Raw genomic sequence first — 22965 nt, forward strand, 5'->3', positions numbered from 1 at the left:
ACAACAACTCTAATTCATTAGAGTGTTTTCTTAGTACCAGGTACAGCTCTCTGGAGTTAGCATATAGGTAGCTCATGTGAATGTTCCAGTACGCCGACCAGGCAGGTTCTGTTTTACCCCAAAAACAGAGGCACAAAGCAATTAAGTAACCTGCTTAGGGCTACACAATAAATAAGAATGCCCCAAAAGTCAAGCTTAAGAGTCCATGGTCCTATCCATCTGATACTCTTAATAAATGAGATTCTTTTATATGCAGAATCAACTCTAGTGTTTACTAATATGAAGGTCAGCTGAGAAAAGACAAAAATGAAAATGGCCAGTAATTAAATGTTGCCCTTAAAGTTGCTGTTCATCCAATGCAGACATTCAGCAGCATTTTCTTTCCAGCCATACGTGTACAGTCCCAGGGGTGACAGGGCCTCTGGGCATCAATAGTCACTTCCTATCCTCTTAGAGAAAGGAATATATTCAGCCCTACAGTGTGATGTTATGGTGTCAGATCATCTAAGCTGTAGCCCAGCCTATTTGTAGAGTTTAGTTAAAGATGAGGTATGATGACTAGTACAGGGCCCTAATCCTTCATCCATAATTGTGAAATGCAGAAAGCTTTAAAAGTCAAAAGATTTTTGTAACTCATTTGGTGGCAGTACCTGGTTAATGTGACCTTAAATTCATCTGACAGCAAAATTGGACTGAATTAAACATGAGGCTATTTTGTCTTTATGTATTTGACCTAATATGACTATCCATATATTTGATACAGAGATATTAATGTTTTGATTAATATTTGCAGACCTCAGTGGCGTCATACATCATATACATTATTGGCACTGTTTTACTTTTCTAAAATCCCCAAAATTCTGAATTCTGAAATACATCTGGCTCTAAGGGCTAGGATAAGGAACTGTAAACCTGTAATAGGATTTCCATTATTTCTGTTTCTTAATTCCTTGATTATTGCTGTAATGCCGGATTCCACTAGGTCAATGGGGAAGAATTATGAACCGTTTATTTGGGTAGTTTTGATAATTAGATTCTGTTACACATCTAATTTGCGAAGTCAGCAGGAGGAAACTGAGAGGAAATGAAATAAAAGCAACTGCTGTTTTGGAATCTGCTTGGGCTGGTACATTCTTCTTGAACAAACCAAGCAGACATTATTGTAATATGGTATATATAGAAACAAGGGCTTATGGCATTCATCTTTAAAGGTGTCAATGTTCACATAGTATTTGAGTTTCCTTTTGCACGTCTTTTTAGATGTATGGTTGTCTCTCGTGGCCTATTGATATGTTGATGCTCGAAGGAGCTACAGAAGAGGAAACTGAATTTAAGGGGGATTATATGCAATATTCGGGGTCACATAGCTAGTTAGGTAGTAACAGAGCCTGGGTCAACACACCCTAAGCCACAGCCATCCATACCATATGCCATGACATGTTTCTGAAAAGTTTCTTGAAAAATGACTCTTAAATAAATGAAATCCTAATTTTAAATATACCTCTTCTAGTCAAACTCATAGAAACAGAAAGTAGTTACTGGGGGCTGGAGGTTAGGGGAAATAGGGAAAGGTTGATAAAAGGGTATAAACTTTCAGCTATAAAGATGAATAAGGTCTGAGGATCTAATGTATAACATGGTGACTATAGCTGATAACACCATATTGTGTAATTGAAATTTGTTAAGAGAGTAGAACTTAAATATTCTCACCAAAAAATATATATATATATATATATACACGTACGTGTGTGTGTGTGTGTGTGTGTGTGTGTGTGTATGAGGTGATGGCTGTGTTTAACTAACTAGATGGGAGGAATTCTTTCAGTGTATACGTATATCAAATCATCATGATGCACACTTTAAATATTTTACAATTTTGTTTGTCAACTATACCCCAGTAAAGCTGAAAAAAATATACACCTTTTTTCTGACTGCAAAAGTAATTTATAACTAATGTAGACCAACACTCTCCAGGCATTTAAACTTGACTAATTCAAATTGAGGTGTGCTGTAAGTATAAAATATACTGCAGATTTTGCAGACTTATTTAAAAAAAAAAGACTGGAAATATCTTGATAATTTTTCTGTTCATTACATGTGGAAATGATACATTTTGAATATATTAGGTTAAACAAAATATATGAGTAATATTAATATTAATTTTGCCTGTTTCTTTTGATTTTTTTAATGTGGCTACTAGAATATTTAAATTAACATGTATGGCTTCCATTATGTTCCAATTGGGTAATGCTAGTAGAGTGAATCCAAATTTACAGAGTTAGTAACACAGAAAGTGATAGTTTCTCAAACTCCTACACTCAGAGCGAATCCAGAGATATTCTTGTTTTCTTTTTATCCATAGAAAACATAAATTGTTATTTAAACATTTCTTTTCATAAAAACAGGATTATGCTATATATACTGTATTTAGAAACTTTACCTTTTTACTTAACATTTCTTGGACCCCTTAAAATCAATTAAGATGCTTTAGGGAAGCTCATTGTTTAATAGAGTTTATAATGAATTTTGATATAAAACAAATAATTGTGTAAAACTTGCCTTCAGATGAACATTTTAGATAAGTCTGTGTTTTCACAAATCAGGTTTCTGATTTGTCATTAAAGAAAGATATTCCTGCATGTTGTATAGAGGAGAGAAAATACTTTTAAGTATAATTTCACACTAAGTACGACCTAATAAAATATAAACTCTATTTTTTTTCCAGCAAGTTCTGCCCAGCTGGTTGTAGAGACATAGCAGGAGATATTTCTGGGAATGTGGTGCATGGATATAGAGATGTAAGTAATTGAGGGTAATTTTATGGCAGGGAGGAAATTAAAAAGAGTTAGTGCTTGTTGCTCTGCCTAAATTCTTTACAAAGTAAAGTCAAATAAGATATAAAACTTTGTAGATAGATGCACAGTTCTCTTTTCTGAGAATAAATGAAATAAGTATAAAAACCAAGGTTATTCATGGCATTCATTCCTATTTTTAGCATTTCCAGTTAAGCATACTATAAATGAAATGGTAAACAAAACCCTTTATATTATTTATATTTATATTAATTATACCTAAGGGTATAATTCCATCCAATTTTTATAAGAGATCATCCTTTTGTTATAATTTATTTCTTTATTTTAATGCTCCAATTGATTCATGTAATACAGCCAAGGACATGAACATTTTACATCACAGAATAGTGACATTATATCTAGGACCAGTGAAGCCATATGCCCTGCTCATATATATTATTCCCCTCCCTCCTTGCACTCCAATTTCTAATGCCTATTGAAACTCTCTGGGTGATATAAATTGTTCCCAGAAAAAAATTAATTCACAAGAAATCATTTTTCTAAAGTATGTATCTTATATCCAGATACACAATCCTTTATTTCTTACTATTTACAGATTTCTATCCTGGAACTCTGATACCTGATTTTTAAAAATTTGCTATTCAAAATAGTTGGGTTTATAGCTTACGGGAAGGGGCTTGAGTTATTAGAAATGTGAAAATCTATATAGTGATGGAACTTTTCTAAGAGTTCTTTATGCACAGGGAAAACATACATGTTCTAGGAGATTGATCACATATCTCCAGCAGGAAGAAAAAAACTTGGCTTTAATTTTGCTTTCAGTACATCCTGATTCTGGAAGCAGCAGGTTTTGTGATTTTGCTCTGTTTCCTTTTTCTTGTGTTGTCTTAATTTACAAGATTGACACAGGATATTTACTTGGACTAGAAACTGAATCTTAAAATGATTTACACTACCTCAACTTGAAAATATACTCGGCACAGGCTGAAGTCCTAGATGACTTCAGGAAATTAACCAAAAGAACTAAAAAGTTGAGGTATAGTTTTCTCCCCCTAGCAATATAAAGTTTTAATTTATTATCTTCCTGTCCTGTATAAGAAACTTAAGAATTATATGCAGAAAGAGAAATAGCATTGTTTCTTTCTTGCTTTATTTGTTGATCTCACCTCCTCTTGACAGAGCTCTCTTTTTCAGAGTAACAGGTTAATGGTTTCCTGGGTGGTAGGCCTCAGTACATGATCTGGAAGTGCTAACAAACAGGTTTCCTATTTGATGCACTAACTGGTTTTACACCATTTGCTTCCAGTATGATTTCATCTGGAGGGAAAATTTGTATTTTGAAAACTAATCTCTTCAAAGAAGTCTGATTAGTGTCTTTTTTTGGTATATGTTGATACTGTGTGTATATTAGATATCTATTGCTACATGACTATTACCAAAAACTTAGAAGCTTGAAACAACACATGTATTCTCTCTCATGTTCTGTGGATCAGGAGTTTGAGCATGGCCTGCTGAGTTTGAGTGAGGGACACTCACAAGGGGGTATCCAAGGTGACACAAGGGTGTCAGTGGGGCTGCAGTTTCATCTGAGGCTTGACTAGGAAAATACTTGTTTCTAAGCTCACACGGTGTTGGCAGCATTCAGTTACTGATGGGTTGTTGGATTGAGGACTTCAGTTTCTTCCTGGATTTTGGTTGGAGGCTGTCCTCAGCTCCTTACCATGTGGACCTCCCCAGCATGGCTACTTGCTTTTTTTTTTTCTTTCTCCCTCTGATTATTTTCTCTCCGCCGTCTGTGTACCATCTTTATTTTTTTTAATTTTATTGATGTATGGTTACTGTATAATATTATATGTTACAGGTGTGCAATATAGTGACTCACAATTTTTTTAACATCTTTATTGGAGTATAATTGCTTTACAATGGTGTGTTAGTTTCTGCTTTATAACAAAGTGAAATAGTTATACATATACATATGTTCCCATATCTCTTCCCTCTTGCATCTCCCTTCCTCCCACCCTCCCTATCCCACCCCTCTAGGTGGTCACAAAGCACCGAGCTGATCTCCCTGAGCTATGTGGCTGCTTCCCACTAGCTATCTGTTTTACCTTTGGTAGTGTATATATGTCCATGCCACTCTCTCACTTTGTCACAGCTTACCCTTCCCCCTCCCCATATCCTCAAGTCCATTCTCTAGTAGGTCTGTGTCTTTATTCCTGTTTTGCCCCTAGGTTCTTCATGACCATTTTTTTTTCTTAGATTCCATATATATGTGTTAGCATACGGTATTTGTTTTTCGCTTTCTGACTTACTTCACTCTGTATGACAGACACCAAGTACCTCCACCTCACTACAAATAACTCAATTTCGTTTCTTTTTATGGCTGAGTAATATTCCATCGTATATATGTGCCACATCTTCTTTATGGCTTAGGTAGCTTCCATGTCCTGGCTGTTGTAAATAGTGCTGCAGTGAACATTGTGGTACATGACTCTTTTGGAGTTATGGTTTTCTCATGGTATATGCCCAGTAGTGGGATTACTGGGTGGTATGGTAGTTCTATTTTTAGTTTTTGAAGGAACCACCATACTGTTCTCCATAGTGGCTTTATCAATTTACAGTCCCACCAACAGTGCAAGAGGGTTCCCTTTTCTCCACACCCTCTCTAGCATTTATTGTTTGTAGATTTTTTGATGATGCCCATTATGACTGGTGTGAGGTGATACCTCATTGTAGTTTTGATTTTCATTTCTCTAATGATTAGTGATGCTGAGCAGCTTTTCACATGCTTCTTGGCCATCTGTATATCTTCTTTGGAGAAATGTCTGTTTAGGTCTTCTGCCCATTTTTGGATTGGGTTGTTTGTTTTTTTGATATTGAGCTGCATGAGCTGTTTATATATTTTAGAGATTAATCCTTTGTCAGTTGCTTTGTTTGCAAATATTTTCTCCCATTCTGAGGGTTGTCTTTTCATCTTGTTTATGGTTTCCTTTGTTGTGCAAAAGCTTTTAAGTTTCATTACGTCCCATTTGTTGATTTTTGTTTTTATTTCCCTTTCTCTAGGAGGTGGGTCCAAAGGACCTTTCTGTGATTTATGTCATAGAGTGTTCTGCCTGTTTTCCTCTAAGAGTTTTATAGTGTCTGGCCTTACAATAGGTCTGTAATCCATTTTGAGTTTATTTTTGTGTATGCTGTTAGGGAGTGTTCTAATTTCATTCTTTTACATGTAGCTGTCCAGTTTTCCCAGCACCACTTACTGAAGAGGCTGTCTTTTCCCCTTTGTGTATTCTTGCCTCTTTTATCAAAGATAAGGTGACCATGGGTGTGTGGGTTTATCTCTGGGCTTTCTATCCTGTTCCACTGATCTATATTTCTGTTTTTTGGGCCAGTACCATACTGTCTTGATTACTGTAGCTTTGTAGTATAGTCTGAAGTCAGGAAGCCTGATTCCTCCAGCCCCATTTTTCTTTCTCAAGATTGCTTTGGCTACTTGGGGTCCTTTGTGTTTCCATACAAATTGTGAAATTTTTTCTTCTAGTTCTGTGAAAAATGCCAGTGGTAGTTTGATAGGGATTGTATTGAACCTGTAGATTGCTTTGGGTAGTATAGTCATTTTCACAATGTTGATACTTCCAATCCAAGAACATGGTATATCTCTCCATCTGTTGGTATCATCTTTAATTTCTTTCATCAGTGTCTTATAGTTTTCTGCATACAGGTCTTTTGTCTCCTTAGGTAGGTTTATTCCTAGGTATTTTATTTTTTTTCTTGCATTGGTAAATGGGAGTGTTTCCTTAATTTCTCTTTCAGATTTTTCATCATTAGTGTACATGAATTCAAGAGGTTTCTGTGCATTAATTTTGTATCCTGCTACTTTACCAAATTCATTGATTAGCTCTAGTATTTTTCTGGTAGAGTCTTTAGGATTCTCTATGTATAGTATAATGTCATCTGCAAAGAGTGACAGCTTTATTTCTTCTTTTCCAATTGGATTCACTTTATTTCTTTTTCTTCTCTGATTACTGTGGCTAAAACTTCCAAAACTATGTTGAATAATAGTGGTGAGAGTGGGCAACCTTGTCTTGTTCCTGATCTTAGTGGAAATGGTTTCAGTTTTTCACCATTGAGAACAGTGTTGGCTGTTGGTTTGTCATATATGGCCTTTATTATGTTGAGGTAAGTTCCCTCTATGCCTACTTTCTGCATGGTTTTTATCATAAATGGGTGTTGAATTTTGTTGAAAGCTTTTTCTGCATCTATTGAGATGATCATATGGTTTTTATCCTTCAGTTTGTTAGTATCGTGTATCACATTGACTGATTTGCATATATTGAAGAATCCTTGCAATCCAGGGATAAACCCCACTTAATCATGGTATACGATCCTTTTAATGTGCTGCTGGATTCTGTTTGCTAGTATTTTGTTGAGGATTTTTACATCTGTGTTCATCAGTGATATTGGCCTGTAGTTTTCTTTCTTTGTGACATCTCTGTCTGGTTTTGTTATCAGGGTGATGGTGGCTTTGTAGAATGAGTTTGGGAGTGTTCCTCCCTCTGCTATATTTTGGAAGAGTTTGAGATGGATAGGTGTTAGCTCTTCTCTAAATGTTTGATAGAATTCGTGTGTGAAGCCATCTGGTCCTGGGCTTTTGTTTGTTGGAAGACTTTTAATCACAGTTACAATTTCATTGCTTGTGATTGGTCTGTTTATATTTTCTGTTTCTTCTTGGTTCAGCCTTGGAAGGTTGTGCTTTTCTAAGAATTTGTCCGTTTCTTCCAGGTTGTCCATTTTATTGGCATATAGTTGCTTGTAGTAATCTCTCATGATCCCTTGTATTTCTGTAGTGTCAGTTGTTACTTCTTTTTGATTTCTAATTCTATTGATTTGAGTCTTCTCCCTTTTTTTCTTGATGAGTCTGGCTAATGGGTGATCAATTTTGTTTATCTTCTCAAAGAACCAGCTTTTAGTTTTATTGATCTTTGCTATTGTTTCCTTCATTTCTTTTTCATTTATTTTTGATCTGATCTTTATGATTTCTTTCCTTCTGATAACTTTGGGGTTTTTTGTTCTTCTTTTGCTAATTGCTTTAGGTGTAAGGTTAGGTTGTTTATTTGAGATGTTCCTTGTTTCTTGAGGTAGGATTGTATTGCTATAAACTTCCCCCTTAGAACTGTTTTTGCTGCATCCCATAGGTTTTGGGCCGTCATGTTTTCATTGTCATTTGTTTCTAGGTAGTTTTTGATTTCCTCTTTGATGTCTTCAGTGATCTCTTGGTTATTTACTAGTGTATTGTTTAGCCTCCACGTGTTTGTATTTTTTACAGATTTTTTTTCCTGTAATTTATATCTAGTCTCATAGCGCTGTGGTCGGAAAAGATACTTGATACGATTTCAATTTTCTTAAATTTACCAAGGCTTGATTTGTGACCCAAGGTATGATCTATCCTGGAGAATGTTCCATGAGCACTTGAGAGGAAAGTGTATTCTGTTGTTTTTGGATGGAATGTCCTATAAATATCAATTAAGTCCATCTTGTTTAATGTATCATTTAAAGCTTGTGTTTCCTTATTTGTTTTCATTTTGGATATCTGTCCATTGGTGAAAGTGGGGTGTTAAAGTCCCTACTATGATTGTGTTAATGTCGATTTCCCATTTTATGGCTGTTAGCATTTGCCTTATGTATTGAGGTGCTCCTATGTTGGGTGCATAAATGTTTACAATTATTATATCTTCTTCTTGGATCGATCCCTGGATCATTATGTAGTGTCCTTCTTTGTCTCTTGTAATAGTCTTTATTTTAAAGTCTATTTTGTCTGATATGAGAATTGTTACTCCAGGTTTCTTTTGATTTCCATTTGCATGGAATATCTTTTTCCATCCCCTCACTTTCAGTCTGTATGTGGCCCTAGGTCTGAAGTGGGTCTCTTGTAGACAGCATATATATGGGTCTTGTTTTTGTATCCATTCAGCCAGTCTATGTCTTTTGGTTGGAGCATTTAATCCATTTCCTTTTAAGGTAATTATTGATATGTATGTTCCTATTACCATTTTCTTAATTGTTTTGGGTTTGTTATTGTAGGTCTTTTCCTTCTCTTGTGTTTCCTGTCTAGAGAAGTTCCTTTAGCATTTGTTGTAAAACTGGCTTGGTGGTGCTGAATTCTTTTAACTTTTGCTTGTCTGTGAAGGTTTTAATTTCTTCATCGAATCTGAATGAGATCCTTGCTGGGTAGAGTAATCTTGGTTGTAGGTTTTTCCCTTTCATCACTTTAAATATGTCCAGCCACTCCCTTCTGGCTTGCAGAGTTTCTGCTGAAAGATCAGCTGTTATCCTTATGGGGATTCCCTTGTGTGTTATTTGTTGCTCTTCCCTTGCTGCTTTTAATATTTTTTCTTTGAATTTAATTTTTGATAGTTTGATTAATATGTGTCTTGTTGTGTTTCTCCTTGGATTTATCCTGTATGGGACTCTCTGCACTTCCTGGACTTGATTGTTTCCTTTCCCATATTAGGGAAGTTTTCAACTATAATCTCTTCAAATATTTCTCAGTCCCTTTCTTTTCCCTTCTTCTTCTGGGACCCCTATAATTCAAATATTGGTGCGTTTAATGCTGTCCCAGAGGTATCTGAGACTGTCCTCAATTCTTTTCATTCTTTTTTATTTATTCTGCTCTACAGTAGTTATTTCCACTACTTTATCTTCCAGGTCACTTATCCGTTCTTCTGCCTCAGTTATTCTGCTATTGATTCCTTCTAGAGAATTCTTAATTTCATTTCTTGTGTTGTTCATCATTGTTTGTTTTGCTCTTTAGTTCTTCTAGGTCCTTGTTAAACATTTCTTGTATTTTCACCATTCTATTTCCAAGATTTTCTTTACTATCATTATTCTGAATTCTTTTTCAGGTAGACTGCCTATTTCCTTTTCATTTGTTAGGTCTGGTGGGTTTTTATCTTGCTCCTTCATCTGCTGGGTATTTCTCTGTCTTCTCATTTTACTTACCTTACTGTGTTTGGGGTCTCCTTTTCCCAGGCTGCAGGTTCGTAGTTCCCATTGTTTTTGGTGTCTGCCCCCAGTGGGTAAGGTTGGTTCAGTGGGTTGTGTAGGCTTCCTGTTGGAGGGGACTAGTGCGTGTGTTTTGGTGGATGAGGCTGGATCTTGTCTTTCTGGTGGGCAGGTCCATGTCTGGTGGTGTGTTTTGGGGTGTCTGTGGACTTATTATGATTTTAGGCAGCCTCTGCTAATGGGTGGGGTTGTGTTCCTGTCTTGCTAGTTGTTGGGCATAGGGTGTCCAGCACTGTTGCTTGCTGGTCCTTGAGTGGAGCTGGGTCTTAGCGTTGAGATGGAGCTCTCTGTGACAGCTTTTGCTGTTTGATATTACAAGGGGCAGGGAGGTCTCTTGTGGACCAGTGTACTCAACTCGGCTCTCCCACGTCAGAGGCTCAGGCTTGACACGCGGCCGGAGCATCAGGACCCTGCCAGCCACACGGTAATCATTCTTTCACGTGGTGGACCAACAGTGGGGCAGGGAGAGTGGTTTGTCCAGGCTAAAATCCAGCTGGAGGAGGTCATGGAGAGGACATACTGGGTGGATGGAGACGTGGACCCAGGCAATTCAGCAGCTCAACTATCAGGTTAGCGGAGGCACCTTCCACCTAAAATGTTTATATTACATTTTAATACTTTGTCAATACTTTTTCGTACAAGTTGATTTTTCCTAAAGGAAGACTTAAGAAAATACTCCAGTTCTGGGATGATTCGATAACTGCTTTGAGAGTTAAGTCTTCTCATGCTGATCTGCTTGGCCATCTTTGTGGCGCAGTGAACTTCAGGGATGCTTAGCTCCATCAACCTTCAAGTTCATGAGTCTTGCATGTGTTCTCCTCAAGTGTCCATTGCATTCCCTTCCCTGAAGAGTTACATTTAAATTATTTTGTTTGTTTAAGGTAATCACTAATTAACGTAGACTTTCCTATATTTACATTTTGGTGAGGTTTAGACCTCAAAATAGCTAGAAAATAAAATATAAATCTCCTGTTCAAAAGGAAATTTTTAAAAAGCAGGTTCAGTGAGTGTGAATTTTAAAAATTGATACCAAAAAATCCCCAACTTTAGAAAACATCAGTTTTATTTAAGTTAGTGGGTGAGCAAGTGATTTCTTTTAAGGAAATAACTCAGGAAAGGGCTGATAATTTTATTATAATAATATGATAGCCAGATCTGGTGGTTATTCTCTTGGGGATGTATCCTATGGCCTGCATTTAATATTATGAAAAAATATTAAATAAATACATGTAACTTAACATGCAATAATGCAATGAAATAAACTCCATAAAAGGGGCACATACCACTGGGTTCCCTCAGTGCTGGGGACTGTGGGAAATGAGAAGATCTGTTGGGCAATGAAGCTGATAGGTCGTGTTGCTTGTTGGCCTGTGAATCTGTCCTCGTTACCAAGGAGGCCCCTTGTACATGCCAAGTCCAGTGAGAGCTCTACACACAGGGCAGGGATGCTGGGATGAAGACCATCCCATCCCCAGACTGAATTCCAAGGAAGCCAGGTGATCCTAGGGACAAGGGAATAGCTGCCCAGCCGACCACTTTGTTTTTCATTTGGGGCTGAGAGAGGGAGGCAGGCCTGCATGGACCCTATAAGAGGTACACAGGGTGCCCTTTAGAATCACAAGGTGATTCTAGACATCACCCAGTCCAGCCTTTTCATTGTGAAGATGAATTGGGAAGCTGGGTCCAGAGCAGGGAGGTGACTTAAGCACACCTGGTAGAGTTAGAGGCAGAGTCAGCATGATGTGCTAAATTGCTGAATTTAAATCCAGGACTTTTACAGCTAGCTCCTCTATTTTGTACCCTAAGAGTCTAAAACAGTAATAAGAAACCTTTTTAAGAAAATTCAGAAAAAATGAAAATGGAAGCTGTCTCTTTAAAGAGTACTATCTTTCTCTTCTAATTCTTCTTTTTTTCCCCAAAAATCAAGAAGGGTAGTATCTGCCTCAGTTTCAGCATTCTCACATTTCTTCTCTGTCATGAAATCCTCCCCCTTTTTTCACTATGATAGCAGTCATTGCAAAACTGACTCCCTTTGCCAAATCTAATCTAGTTTGGGAAGTATGAGCTCTCTACGTTAAAGATCACAAAAGCTCTCAATTTTATTGCAACCACATTAGTTGCAAAATACAGTTGGTCTCACTGGTCCTTCTAATACTGTAACCTAAATCTAAGGAAAACTTTCCACTGCAATAAGGTAAACAGTGTTGTCATTAACACAAAGAGACACTCCGAAGTTCAGTTACTGAAACACAACTTCATGAGCTGCTTTTCTCTTTTCGGCATTAGCCATTGCAGAGAAGCAGGGCATTGCTAAAATTTATTTAGCAAAAGATCCTCTCGGCCCCTCAGTCCTGGGCTAAATACCTAATCACCCTCGCCCATGGGTCTGTGCTCGAGGGGGACGTATGGGCCTAGGCACCCCATGGAACAGTTCCACTTCTTCCTGCAGTCCCACTTTCAACCACAGGATCCCCGGCTAATCAGAGCCTGCCAGGTACCCCTGCTGGGTTTGTCACACCAGCCAGCAGCCTTGGAGGGCTGAGCAGGTGCCAGCTGTTTGACCCTCTCAGAGGAGATTCAGAAATTGAGATGGAGGCCTTGGGCCCTGGGTTGCTCGTCATCACTCTGAGAACTTCATGAAGTTTTCTGTTTTATTCAGTGTTCTGTGGCTGACACTACCATTTTGGTTTTGATGCCTTGTTAAATCTAATTTTAAAATGAAGCTATGGTATGGAAGGTTCACCTTTTCAAATGATCCTCAGTATGTATATTTAGTAAAGCGAATGTAAGAAACTAATGTTACCTATTCTTGCTGAACAAGTCATCCCAAAACCTAGTGGCTCAGAATGACAGCCATGTTCTTTGCTGATGAGCTTGTGGGTCGGCAGTGTGGGCTGGTTGGTTCTTAAGCTTCCTTTACCTAGAATTGTGCCTGCAGCTGCAGTCGTGTGGCAGGTCATCTGGGGTGGGAGTCTCAGGTGGCCTCATTGACATGTGTGGCAGTTTGCCGGGCCACGTTACCTGCAGCAGAACAAAGCAAGCGCCAGGGCCCAGTTCAGAGTCGGTGTGGGAGATGACCACACCCCCAGGAGGCGTTATTCACTGGGGAGCCATGAATACTGTGAATTATCTCCCTTCCTTCCTCCCTAGTGGAAGGGTTCCCAGGTTCATCAGCATAAATAGAATGACTCTGATGTCACTCTGAGATAGTTAGCCAATAATTTTTTCCACCCCCTTCTACTTTTTATTTAAATGAATTATAATTTAGCCATGTCAGGGGTCAAATAGGGATCCTGAGCACAAGTTGTAACAAAATGTAAAAGCTCCCGCTATATTTTAGATGTATTGTTGAGCCATTTGTAAGTGAGATGTTGCTGTGTTTCAGACCTCTTTACTATGCAAAGCCGCCATCCATGCAGGAGTAATTGCAGATGAAGTGGGCGGTCAGATTGGCGTGCTTCTGCGCAGAGGCATGAGTCGATACGAAGGGATCCTGGCCAATGGTGTGCTCTCAAGGCAGTAAGTACTTTGCCTTTTGTTCTGAGTGGAAGGTAACCCCGCAGGCACAAGTCATCAGCTCACGGTCTGGAAAGGGCTGCAGGCATGTGATACCAAGGGCATGTCAACTGGGAAAAATGTGTGTGACTGCTTAGAGCAGCATTTATGCTGTCAGTGTGGAAGACAAATGCAGCAATAAAAAAGCTCACCGACAAGTAAGTTAGAATGGCACACATCTGAAGCCCCAGGACAGAGGAGCATTCTACTCTCAGGTGCTCCAGGGGGAGGGGATAAAGCTTATTCCTCTCTAGTTTTTCCTGATTCTGTAAATTACTGATCATCACCAATATCACCAAAGATACTGAAGGAGATAAGGGACTGACATAAACCCAGCAGAACCACTGAACTCCCTAGAGGATCCCTAGAGACAGTCTCTTAAGGATGAATAATAGTTGGGAAGTGAATAAAAGATGGCTTTTTTTTTTTTTTTAAACATTGTTAACTTCTCTGTTCCGTGTTACCCTCTGATCTTTTAGCTTCATAAGAAAAAAGTATGTCAATTGCTTTAAACACTTCAACCTCAGCTTTTAGTGCTTTCAGGTTTCCTCAGCTTCTAGAGTGGAAAACTAGAGCTGTTTGAACTAAAATAGGCCAGCCTTGTGATCCAGCTGTCCACCAGTATAAACAGGCAGCTCGGAATGGTCCAGAGGGACACTCGCTTTGGAATGGCTGGCTGCCTAGTGAGGGAACAGTGCTCCTTGAGCCACTGTACAGTGTCCTTGGGGACTGGTTCCAGGACCCCCATGGATACCAAAATCCACTGATGCTCAAGTCCCTTATATAAAATGGCATAATCTTTACATATAACTATGCACATCCTCCCATGTACTTTAAATCATCTCTAGATTATTTATACCTAATACAATGTAAATGCTATGTAAATAGTTGTAAATACAATGTAAATGTTGTGTAAATAGGTGCCAGCATGTGGCAAATTCCAATTTTACTTCTTGGAATTTTCTGGAATTTTTTTTTTTTTCTGAATATTTTCACTCTGTGGTTGGTAGAATCTAGGGATGCAGAATCTGCAGATACGGCTGACATATATGCACACGTATGTGTACACACATATGTACTATTTACATAAATAAAAATTTAAAATATATACACATGTATTATATATACTTACATATATGTACACAATGTATATACATTTTTTAATTTTTTATTTTATTTATTTATTTTTGGTTGCATTGCGTCTTTGTTGCTGCGTGCCGGCTTTCTCTAGTTACAGCGAGTGGGGGCTACTCTTTGTTGCGGTGCACGGGCTTCTCACTGCAGTGGCTTCTCTTGTTGCAGAGCACGGGCTCTAAGCGTGCGGGCTTCAGTAGTTGTGGCATACGGGCTCAGTAGCTGTGGCTCGCAGGCTCTAGAGCACAGGCTTAGGAGTTGTGGCGCACGGGCTTAGTTGCTCCACGGCATGTGGGATCTTCCTGGACCAGGGCTCGAACCTGTGTATTCTTAACCACTGCGTACCAGGGAAGCCCTACATTTTTTTCACTTATGTACTTGCCTCAAACTCTTTGGGGCATTAAAATTTACATCCTGATTTATATATTTATATCCTGATTTATAGTAAGAATGATTGCTTATGCACAGTAAGCTTTAAACGTCTGCTTGACTTTGACTTTTGAGGATGTTTCTTTTTTTTTTTTAATTTTATTGGCGTATAGTTGATTTACAATGTTGTGTTCGTTTCAGGTCTACAGCAAAGTGATTCAGTTATACATATACATATAGTCATTCTTTTTTAGATACTTTTCTCATATAGGTTATCACAGAATAGAGTTCCCTGTGTTATACAGTAGGTCCTTGTTGGTTATCTATCTTATGTGTAGTAGTGTGTGTATGTTCATCCCAAGCTTCTGAATTATCCCTACCCCCCAAGTTTCCCCTTTGTAACCATAAGTTTGTTTCAGACATCTGTAAATTTTTTTCTGTTTTGTAAATAAGTTCATTTGTATCATTTTTTAAAATCAGATCCCACATTTGTATCATTTTTTAAAATCAGATCTCACATATGAGTGATATCATATATTTGTCTTTTTCTGACTTACTTCACTTAGTATGATAATCTCTAGGTCCATCCATATTGCTGCAAATAGCATTATCTCATTCTTTTTTATGGCTGAGTAATATTCCACTGTATATATGTACCACATCTTTATCCATTCCTCTGTCAATGGGCATTTAGGTTGCTTCCGTGTCTTGGCTGTTGTAAATAGTGCTGCAATGAACATTGGGAGGATCTATTTCTTTTTATGTCTTTTATTGTTTGCTCTATGGATAATAAGGTGCTGTTTCAGGAAGGTATCAAGCTGTGGCCTAGATTTGTTAGGTGCTGCTGTCTCCAAATAGGAACGAAGAACTGGCCTTTGGCTTTAAATCTGTTTTTGGACTCTCTTGCCTATGTTTGAATACATTTGAATGCTTCTTTTGTAGAAAAATAGGGTAGTAAAAAGTTTAACTTGTACTACTTGGATTTTATTTTACTTTTGAAAAAAAGTTATTTAAACTATTAAGTAAAAGTAGACATAATGTTCTTGATTCTGCTACATCAACTGGACTTAATACATATGAAATACAAATTATATAATTTGATATTCAACTTTGATGCAAAAGTAAGAGTCCAGAAATCTAAACCATTAATGAATTAGGAAAAGTTTTGCTCCACATTCCATATAGTTATTTGAACTAATTGTCCGATTTTTGTTTTGGTGGAAGTAGACAGAAAGTCTAGAGTTATATCAAGGCCCCTTCTCCCTTCTGGCTCTGTGGTTTGGCACCATCTTTGTGTCCTGAACAGAAAAGAGTAAACTGTGTGCTCATACAGTCTCTTCCACTCGTTTCCATTCCCAGATCTTCAGGGAGCAGTTGTTTTGATCTGTGCTATTTCGCTGTTGGGGAAGCACTGTACATGCGGTCATTGAACTTCTGTTCCCACACATGATTGTTTGGCGTTCAGGAAGAAACACAGAAGGAAGCATTGCAGCTGAGGAAGAAGTGGTCCCTAAAGTAAATATCTAGGGTTCTTCTGGGATTCATCCCGGGTCAGGTCACTTCCTTGATCTGAGGAGACCAGAATGGAATCAGGAAGAACGACTGACCTCACACAGAGGATGATGGCTCAAACCATCTGCAGGGAAGGCTTTTCTTTGTTTACCTCAGGCTCTTCCTGATTGCTTCTACAGCCCTCTGGGAAGGAAGGCTGGCAGTTCCTGGAATCTGATCGAATTCATTCACCCTAATGTGTGAATGCCTTAGAACCCCATTTTCCCTAGGGGGTTTTCAAAGAGGAAGCTTATTTACCTATAGAATTCTCTAGTGGTTGTATTTAATTAGCTTAATTGGGTGAAATGGAAAAACATATTCCAGCTGATAATAGAGGAAAGCCAGGCAGAGAGATCTTAGCAGCAGAACCTTACCCAGCGTTTTCTTCTCAGGATGAACTCCAAAGCTAACCTTCTTTCCTTCTCTTTTTCAACAACAACAAAGTAAATATTTTAATGTTTCATGGCAGTGGGAGTGCATTTAGGTGATCAGGGTTGCAGCAGTATTATTTGGGCTTATCTGGGCCAAACTTCAGGTGTAATACTTCGTGCAGGAACATTAGAGAAAATGCAAAAATCAGTCAAAGAGAGGCTCTAAAATCTTAAAAAATTTAAATACAAATTGCAACAGTGTGCACCTTTCTTTAAAGGTTAGGAAAGCTGGGTCCTCACCCCTGCTTGGCCACTAACTGTGAACTGAAGAAGGTCCCGTGACCCAAGTGGGTCTGCATTTTCTCCTGTACGAAATGATTGGTGCCTGCATTATATTCAGCACAGATTATAATAGAATCTTTATGTGGAAAACCAGGGCTTACAGAGTCTCTGCCTGAGAGTGGACAAAGAATATGAAAGAAAAACCTGTTACTTAAAAACAAAATGTTGCTGTGGAGGTGCTTCTGTCCAGACTAGTTTTGGGTTCTCTGTGGATTTCACATTTCAGTACCCTCTCTGTCCATTATTGCCACAATAATTCAGAGTTAAACATTTAAAATAGGAGTACTCTCAGACTGTAAAATAACTGAACATGACAGCGACACCTACCTTTTTTTGTTTACCTGTAATATCTAATGTAGTAAGTACGATGCCTATAAGATTAATCTTGAGAATTCCAAGTTTTCTATTCATTCTACATATTGTTACAGCATTGAGTTGGTGAGGGATTTACAAAAAGATACATGTGATCTCAGGCCTTAGGAACCTCTTTTCCGCAGAAGGAGACAACTGCCGAGCAGGGCTGATTTGATAAGTTCACCAGGAGAGTAATACAAGGTACAGAACTGGGGGGTCCAGAGGCCCAGGGATCAATGCCAGATGTGCAGGCCTGTCTTGCAGCAGTTCAGGACCCGTCAGTGAGGTGCTCTGAGTTTTCTCCAGCTGTACCTTGTCATCCAGAAGCAGGAGCTGGTTCATGGTTTGGTGTCCTTGCTGCAGTAGGTAGGAGTGTGACTGGAGAGAGAGAGACCCGGGCGGAGGCTCTCTGCGGAGCAATGCTGCTGGGGCAGGACCCCTTAGGGAAGGAGTGGAGAAGTCTGTAGGGAAGGCAGCTAGACTGACATGCTCGTTCTTTTAAAAGTGATCAGGCATCTTCATGTCTCAGTGGTCCTCGATTGTTGAAGCGAGTGGGGCGCTGTAGGGGTGCCTTCTGAAGCAAAGGGAGTGTTCAGGGCAGTCATCCTTTCCGTCTCCATCACTACGTATTCATTAATTGGGATTTAGGTGTGTCCTGGAGACTGTATATGTGCCTGTTCCTTCCCAATACAATGTGGTGTGATGGAAACAGCACAGGCTTGTGATTCAAAAGCAGTATCTCAGGAGTCCTGGCTGCTTGTCACCTCTATGAATTTAGGAAAGTTGCTTACCTTCGAAGGGCCTGAGTTTCTTGGTCTATGAAATACCAATGACAGAGATAATAACAGTAGCCTTGCCGGGTGCTCTGAGGACCACATGGGGTGTGGGAAGGCTCTGAGCCCCATCCTATAGCGCTGTACCAGTCATTAAGATCCAGTTAAGCAACTAACCTCATCTTTGTGTTTATTATTTCAGTGGTTCCCTGTCAGACAAGCGATTTCTGTTTACCTCCAATGGTAAGGATCATGCTTTCCTTAAGAATTTGATATTTTAAAATCTTCAGGGGTAGTTTATTCTTCCATACCCCTCAGATGATATCGTTTAAAAGATTAATTTTTTCTTTTCCCCTCAGGTCATGTAGCACCAAGTATGCCGTGACTTAAAAAATACATCAGACAATAAACCCAGTTAACATTAGGAAAAGAAATATTTTTCTTTATAATCTAAAACTTGGGTTGCCAGAAAAAATGACAACTTGAAATGACAGTTAAGATAAATTCCTTTATGTTCGATTTTAACAGAAAAACCTTTTGAGCAGTGCAATCTGATTTGTGTGTATCTGGAATGAAGTTATTGAAAATGAATAGCATAAAGGCTTTTTAGCCCCTCTGTCATGGAATATGTTCTGGGGAAATGTTCTCCCTCACATAAAATAACATATTTCAAGGAGAACAATACAAACATGTCTTCTCTGTCCAGGAGGAGGACTGGCCTTTATCTGCAACCTCCACATTGTCTTGGACATGGTATAGTTAAGCTCCCAGGGTTGATGTTGGGTACAATTAACTGATCTTCAGAGCACCTGACGTACCTGCTCTTCAGGGGTAGAGAGCGTGGAGTCCTCCCTCTGATCAAGTGAGAAGAACCTCAGCATTTTCAGCTTTTAGGACACCTTGTACTTCGTTGAAATCATGGTGAATTTAGATTAGAAAGGAAAATCTACAGTGGGGACAAAGAGATGTCACTTATAGGGGATATAAGGTCCATTAAGAAGAAAAGCAGCAATAGTATCAAGATACCACAGCACCAGCGAGTCAAATGCAAGTCTGAATCATTAAAAAACTAGTAATTAAACAGTTGATTCAATATCAGAATGGAAGTAAATCAACCGAATAATTCTAGGTGAAACGGGGTGCTTTTTTTTTTTTGGTTTTCATTTTGTGTCTGTATCTGAAATATTTCCCTGCCCTTTTTGTCTAGGTTGCAGCAGATCCTTGAGTTTGGAACCTGACCGGCAAATCAGAGCTTCTTCTTCTTGGGAGTGGATCAATGAGACTGGAGATCAGGTCCGTTGGTCTCCTGGCCAAGCCCGACTTCAGGACCAAGGCCCATCATGGGCTTCGGGGGACAGGAGCAAGAACCACAAACGGGAGTGGCTGAGGATAGATTTGGGAGAGAAAAAGAAAATAACAGGTACTGAAACGAGTGCAGTTTCACAAAACAAGATGACTTGCAGTTGAAATTACGTTTTGAATTTGCACAGGTGCCCCCACCTCAGAGTACTCCATGTCTTTTTTTTTTTTTTTAATCTTTATTGGAGTATAACTGCTTTACAGTGTTGTGTTAGTTTCTGCTGTACAACAAAGTGAATCAGCTGTATGCATACATATATCCCCATATCTCCTCCCTCTTGCGTCTCCCTCCCACCCTCCCTATCCCACCCCTCTAGGTGGTCACAAACCACCGAGCTGATCTCCCTGTGCTATGCGGCTGCTTCCCACTAGCTATCTATTTTACATTTGGTGGTGTATATATGTCCATGCTACTCTCTCACTTCGTCCCACCTTACCCTTCCCACCCTGTGTCAAGTCCGTTCTCTCCATCTGTGTCTTTATTCCTGCCCTGCCACTAAGTTCATCAGTACCGTTTTCTTAGATTCCATACATATGTGTTAGCATACGGTATTTGTTTTTCTCCTTCTGACTTACTTCACTCTGTATGACAGACTCTAGGTCCATCCACCTCACTACAAATAAGTCAGTTTTGTTCCTTTTTATCGCGAAGTAATATTCCATTGTATATATGTACCACATCTTCTTTATCTATTCATCTGTTGATGGACATTTAGGTTGCTTCCATGTCCTGGCTATTGTAAGTAGTGCTGCACTGAACATTGGGGTGCATATATCTTTTTGAATTATGGTTTTCTCAGGGTATATGCCCAGTAGTGGGATTGCTGGGTACTATGCTAGTTCTATTTTTAGTTTTTTAAGGAACCTCCATACTGTTCTCCATAGTGGCTGTATCAATTTACATTCCCACCAACAGGGCAGGCGGGTTCCCTTTTCTCCACACCCTCTCCAGCATTTATTGTTTGTCGATTTTTTGATGATGGCCATTCTGACTGGTGTGAGGTGATACCTCATTGTAGTTTTGATTTGCATTTCTCTAATGATTAGTGATGTTGAGCATTCTTTCATGTGTTTGTTGGCCATCTGTGTGTCTTCTTTGGAGAAATGTCTGTTTAGGTCTTTTGCCCATTTTTGGATTGGGTTGTTTGTTTTTTGATATTGAGCTGCATGAGCTGCTTGTATATTTTGGAGATTAATCCTTTGTCAGTTGCTATGTCTTTTTCAAAAGTAACAAACCTTCACATTGTCTCTGTGGGAAGAACCTGTATGCAGGGGGTAAGGATGGATGTGTGGGTGAGAGAGCTGATATCTCCGTGCTGAAACCTTTTTATGGCATATTGTCAGTGTGAAAACACTCATCTGTCATCACGTTTCTAAATGCAGATAAGAAAAGCAGGCCTGTAAAATGATTTGCAATTTCAAATGAGAGGGAAAAAAAGAAAAGAAACCTGAAGTTATAATACATGTTGTATAACATATTTTTTAAACTAACCCATAAATAATATTTTCTTACAAGGAATTAGGACCACTGGATCCACACAGTCAAATTTCAACTTTTATGTAAAGAGTTTTGTAATGAACTTCAGAAACAACAACTCCAAGTGGGAGACCTATAAAGGAATTGTGAATAATGAAGAAAAGGTAAGAGACACTCTGGAGGAGGGAACTGAGTAGGAGAGTGGGGCTCCAGATATTTTCATCAGTCCATCAGTGTGTTTCCAAAAACAGACGCACAGCACCAGATTACTCAGCCTTTGAGTGCAAAGCCTTGGATCTTCAATATCAAGCATGTCTATAAAAAAAGCAACAGACATAGAATCCTCACTTTGATTTCATATAACCAGGTGTGAGTAGATTGATAAAGACCTAGAAACGAATAGAATCTTCAGGTAAAGGTTACCTGTTCCTACAGGTGTTTCAGGGCAACTCTAATTTTCGGGACCCTGTGCGGAACAATTTCATCCCTCCCATCGTGGCCAGATACGTGCGCGTTATCCCCCAGACGTGGCACCAGAGGATAGCCTTGAAAGTGGAGCTCCTTGGCTGCCAGATTGCACCAAGTAGGACTCAGGGTGAGTCAGTGAGTTACTGGATTCTGGTCACCTCCTTTCACAAATTGTTGTTATTAATGTGGTTTCTCTAACATCTCTTCTCGCTCAGGTAATGACTCATTGGTGTGGAGCAAAACAAGTCTAAATACTGTTGGTTCAACTAACAGAGAAGATGAGACAATCTTAAAACCCATCCCCTCTGAAGAAATGCCCAAAGGTAGGGCAGTTATCGTTTTGCGGTTTCTTAAGGAATATAACTTGTACTCCAGCCAATAATACGGTAGCTTTAACAACATTCTTTTTTTCTGTGTCATATAAGTGTCTGGGGGCAGATGGTCCAGAGATATCTGCACATGTGTAAAATAATATATGTCCACACTTTTCATTACACTATTGTAAGTAGAAAAGGACTGGAAACAAACATATGTGCCCTTCAAACACTATGTAAATCCTTTATAGAAAAATAAAACAATAGCACGTCCATACCATGGAATACTCTACAGCCATAAAAAAGGAATGTGTTAGTAATATAGAAAGTTCTCTGAGACACACTGACAACTTAAAAAAATAAGCATGGTACAGAACAGTTTACATAGCACTTGACCATGTGTGTAAAAGGGGGGGTGATACAGCATCTATCTATCTATCTATCTATCTATATATATATATATTCATCCCAGTATATCTGGAAAAATGTCAAGAAACATAATTTCACATAGAGGAAGAACAGAGGTGGAAGGGAGACATTCCATTCCATATCTTTCTATACTTTTTTTTTTTTTTTTGCGGTACGCGGGCATCTCACTGTTGTGGCCTCTCCCGTTGCGGAGCATAGGCTCCGGACACGCAGGCTCAGCGGCCATGGCTCACGGGCCCAGCCGCTCCGCGGCATGTGCGATCTTCCCGGGCCGGGGCACAAACCCGTGTCCCCTGCATCGGCAGGCGGACTCTCAACCACTGCGCCACCAGGGGAGCCCTGAATCCTCTTTTTGCTTTCCAGTATCAGTAAATGCCTAGCATGTATTCTTGTCCCCCACATGTTAAACCACTGAGGACCTTACAAATCAGTATTCAGTTTTAGATCACGAAATTTGGTTGCTGTTCATTTCTGCTGTAACATGATGTCTTTTCCCCTTCTTAGGGTTAAACGTCATAACTATTGTTACTCCATTGGTGCTCCTCGTCCTGCTGGTTGCTGGAGTGGGAATCTTTGTAGTCCTTAGAAAGTATGTGA

General features: G+C 39.1%; 1 protein-coding gene across 3 annotated transcripts in view; it reads left to right on the forward strand.

Moving 5' to 3' along the window:
- The window catches only part of DCBLD1 (discoidin, CUB and LCCL domain containing 1), a 96913-nt gene that overhangs the window by 40147 nt on the left and 33801 nt on the right, over nucleotides 1–22965 (forward strand). For 2 of the 3 annotated variants that reach the window (XM_029223661.1, XM_029223662.1), the window contains exons 5-12: nucleotides 2726–2798; nucleotides 13258–13391; nucleotides 18524–18564; nucleotides 19529–19741; nucleotides 21197–21321; nucleotides 21593–21752; nucleotides 21841–21948; nucleotides 22873–22957. In XM_029223661.1, the coding sequence (XP_029079494.1) occupies nucleotides 2726–2798; nucleotides 13258–13391; nucleotides 18524–18564; nucleotides 19529–19741; nucleotides 21197–21321; nucleotides 21593–21752; nucleotides 21841–21948; nucleotides 22873–22957 (939 nt within the window). The remainder of the gene's footprint in view (nucleotides 1–2725; nucleotides 2799–13257; nucleotides 13392–18523; nucleotides 18565–19528; nucleotides 19742–21196; nucleotides 21322–21592; nucleotides 21753–21840; nucleotides 21949–22872; nucleotides 22958–22965) is intronic. The other variant, XM_029223660.1, reaches the window with a different exon arrangement.

Source organism: Monodon monoceros, unplaced genomic scaffold, assembly GCF_005190385.1.
Source record: "Monodon monoceros isolate NGI ecotype Baffin Bay Population unplaced genomic scaffold, NGI_Narwhal_1 Super_Scaffold_15, whole genome shotgun sequence".
Classification (NCBI taxonomy): Eukaryota; Metazoa; Chordata; class Mammalia; order Artiodactyla; family Monodontidae; genus Monodon; species Monodon monoceros.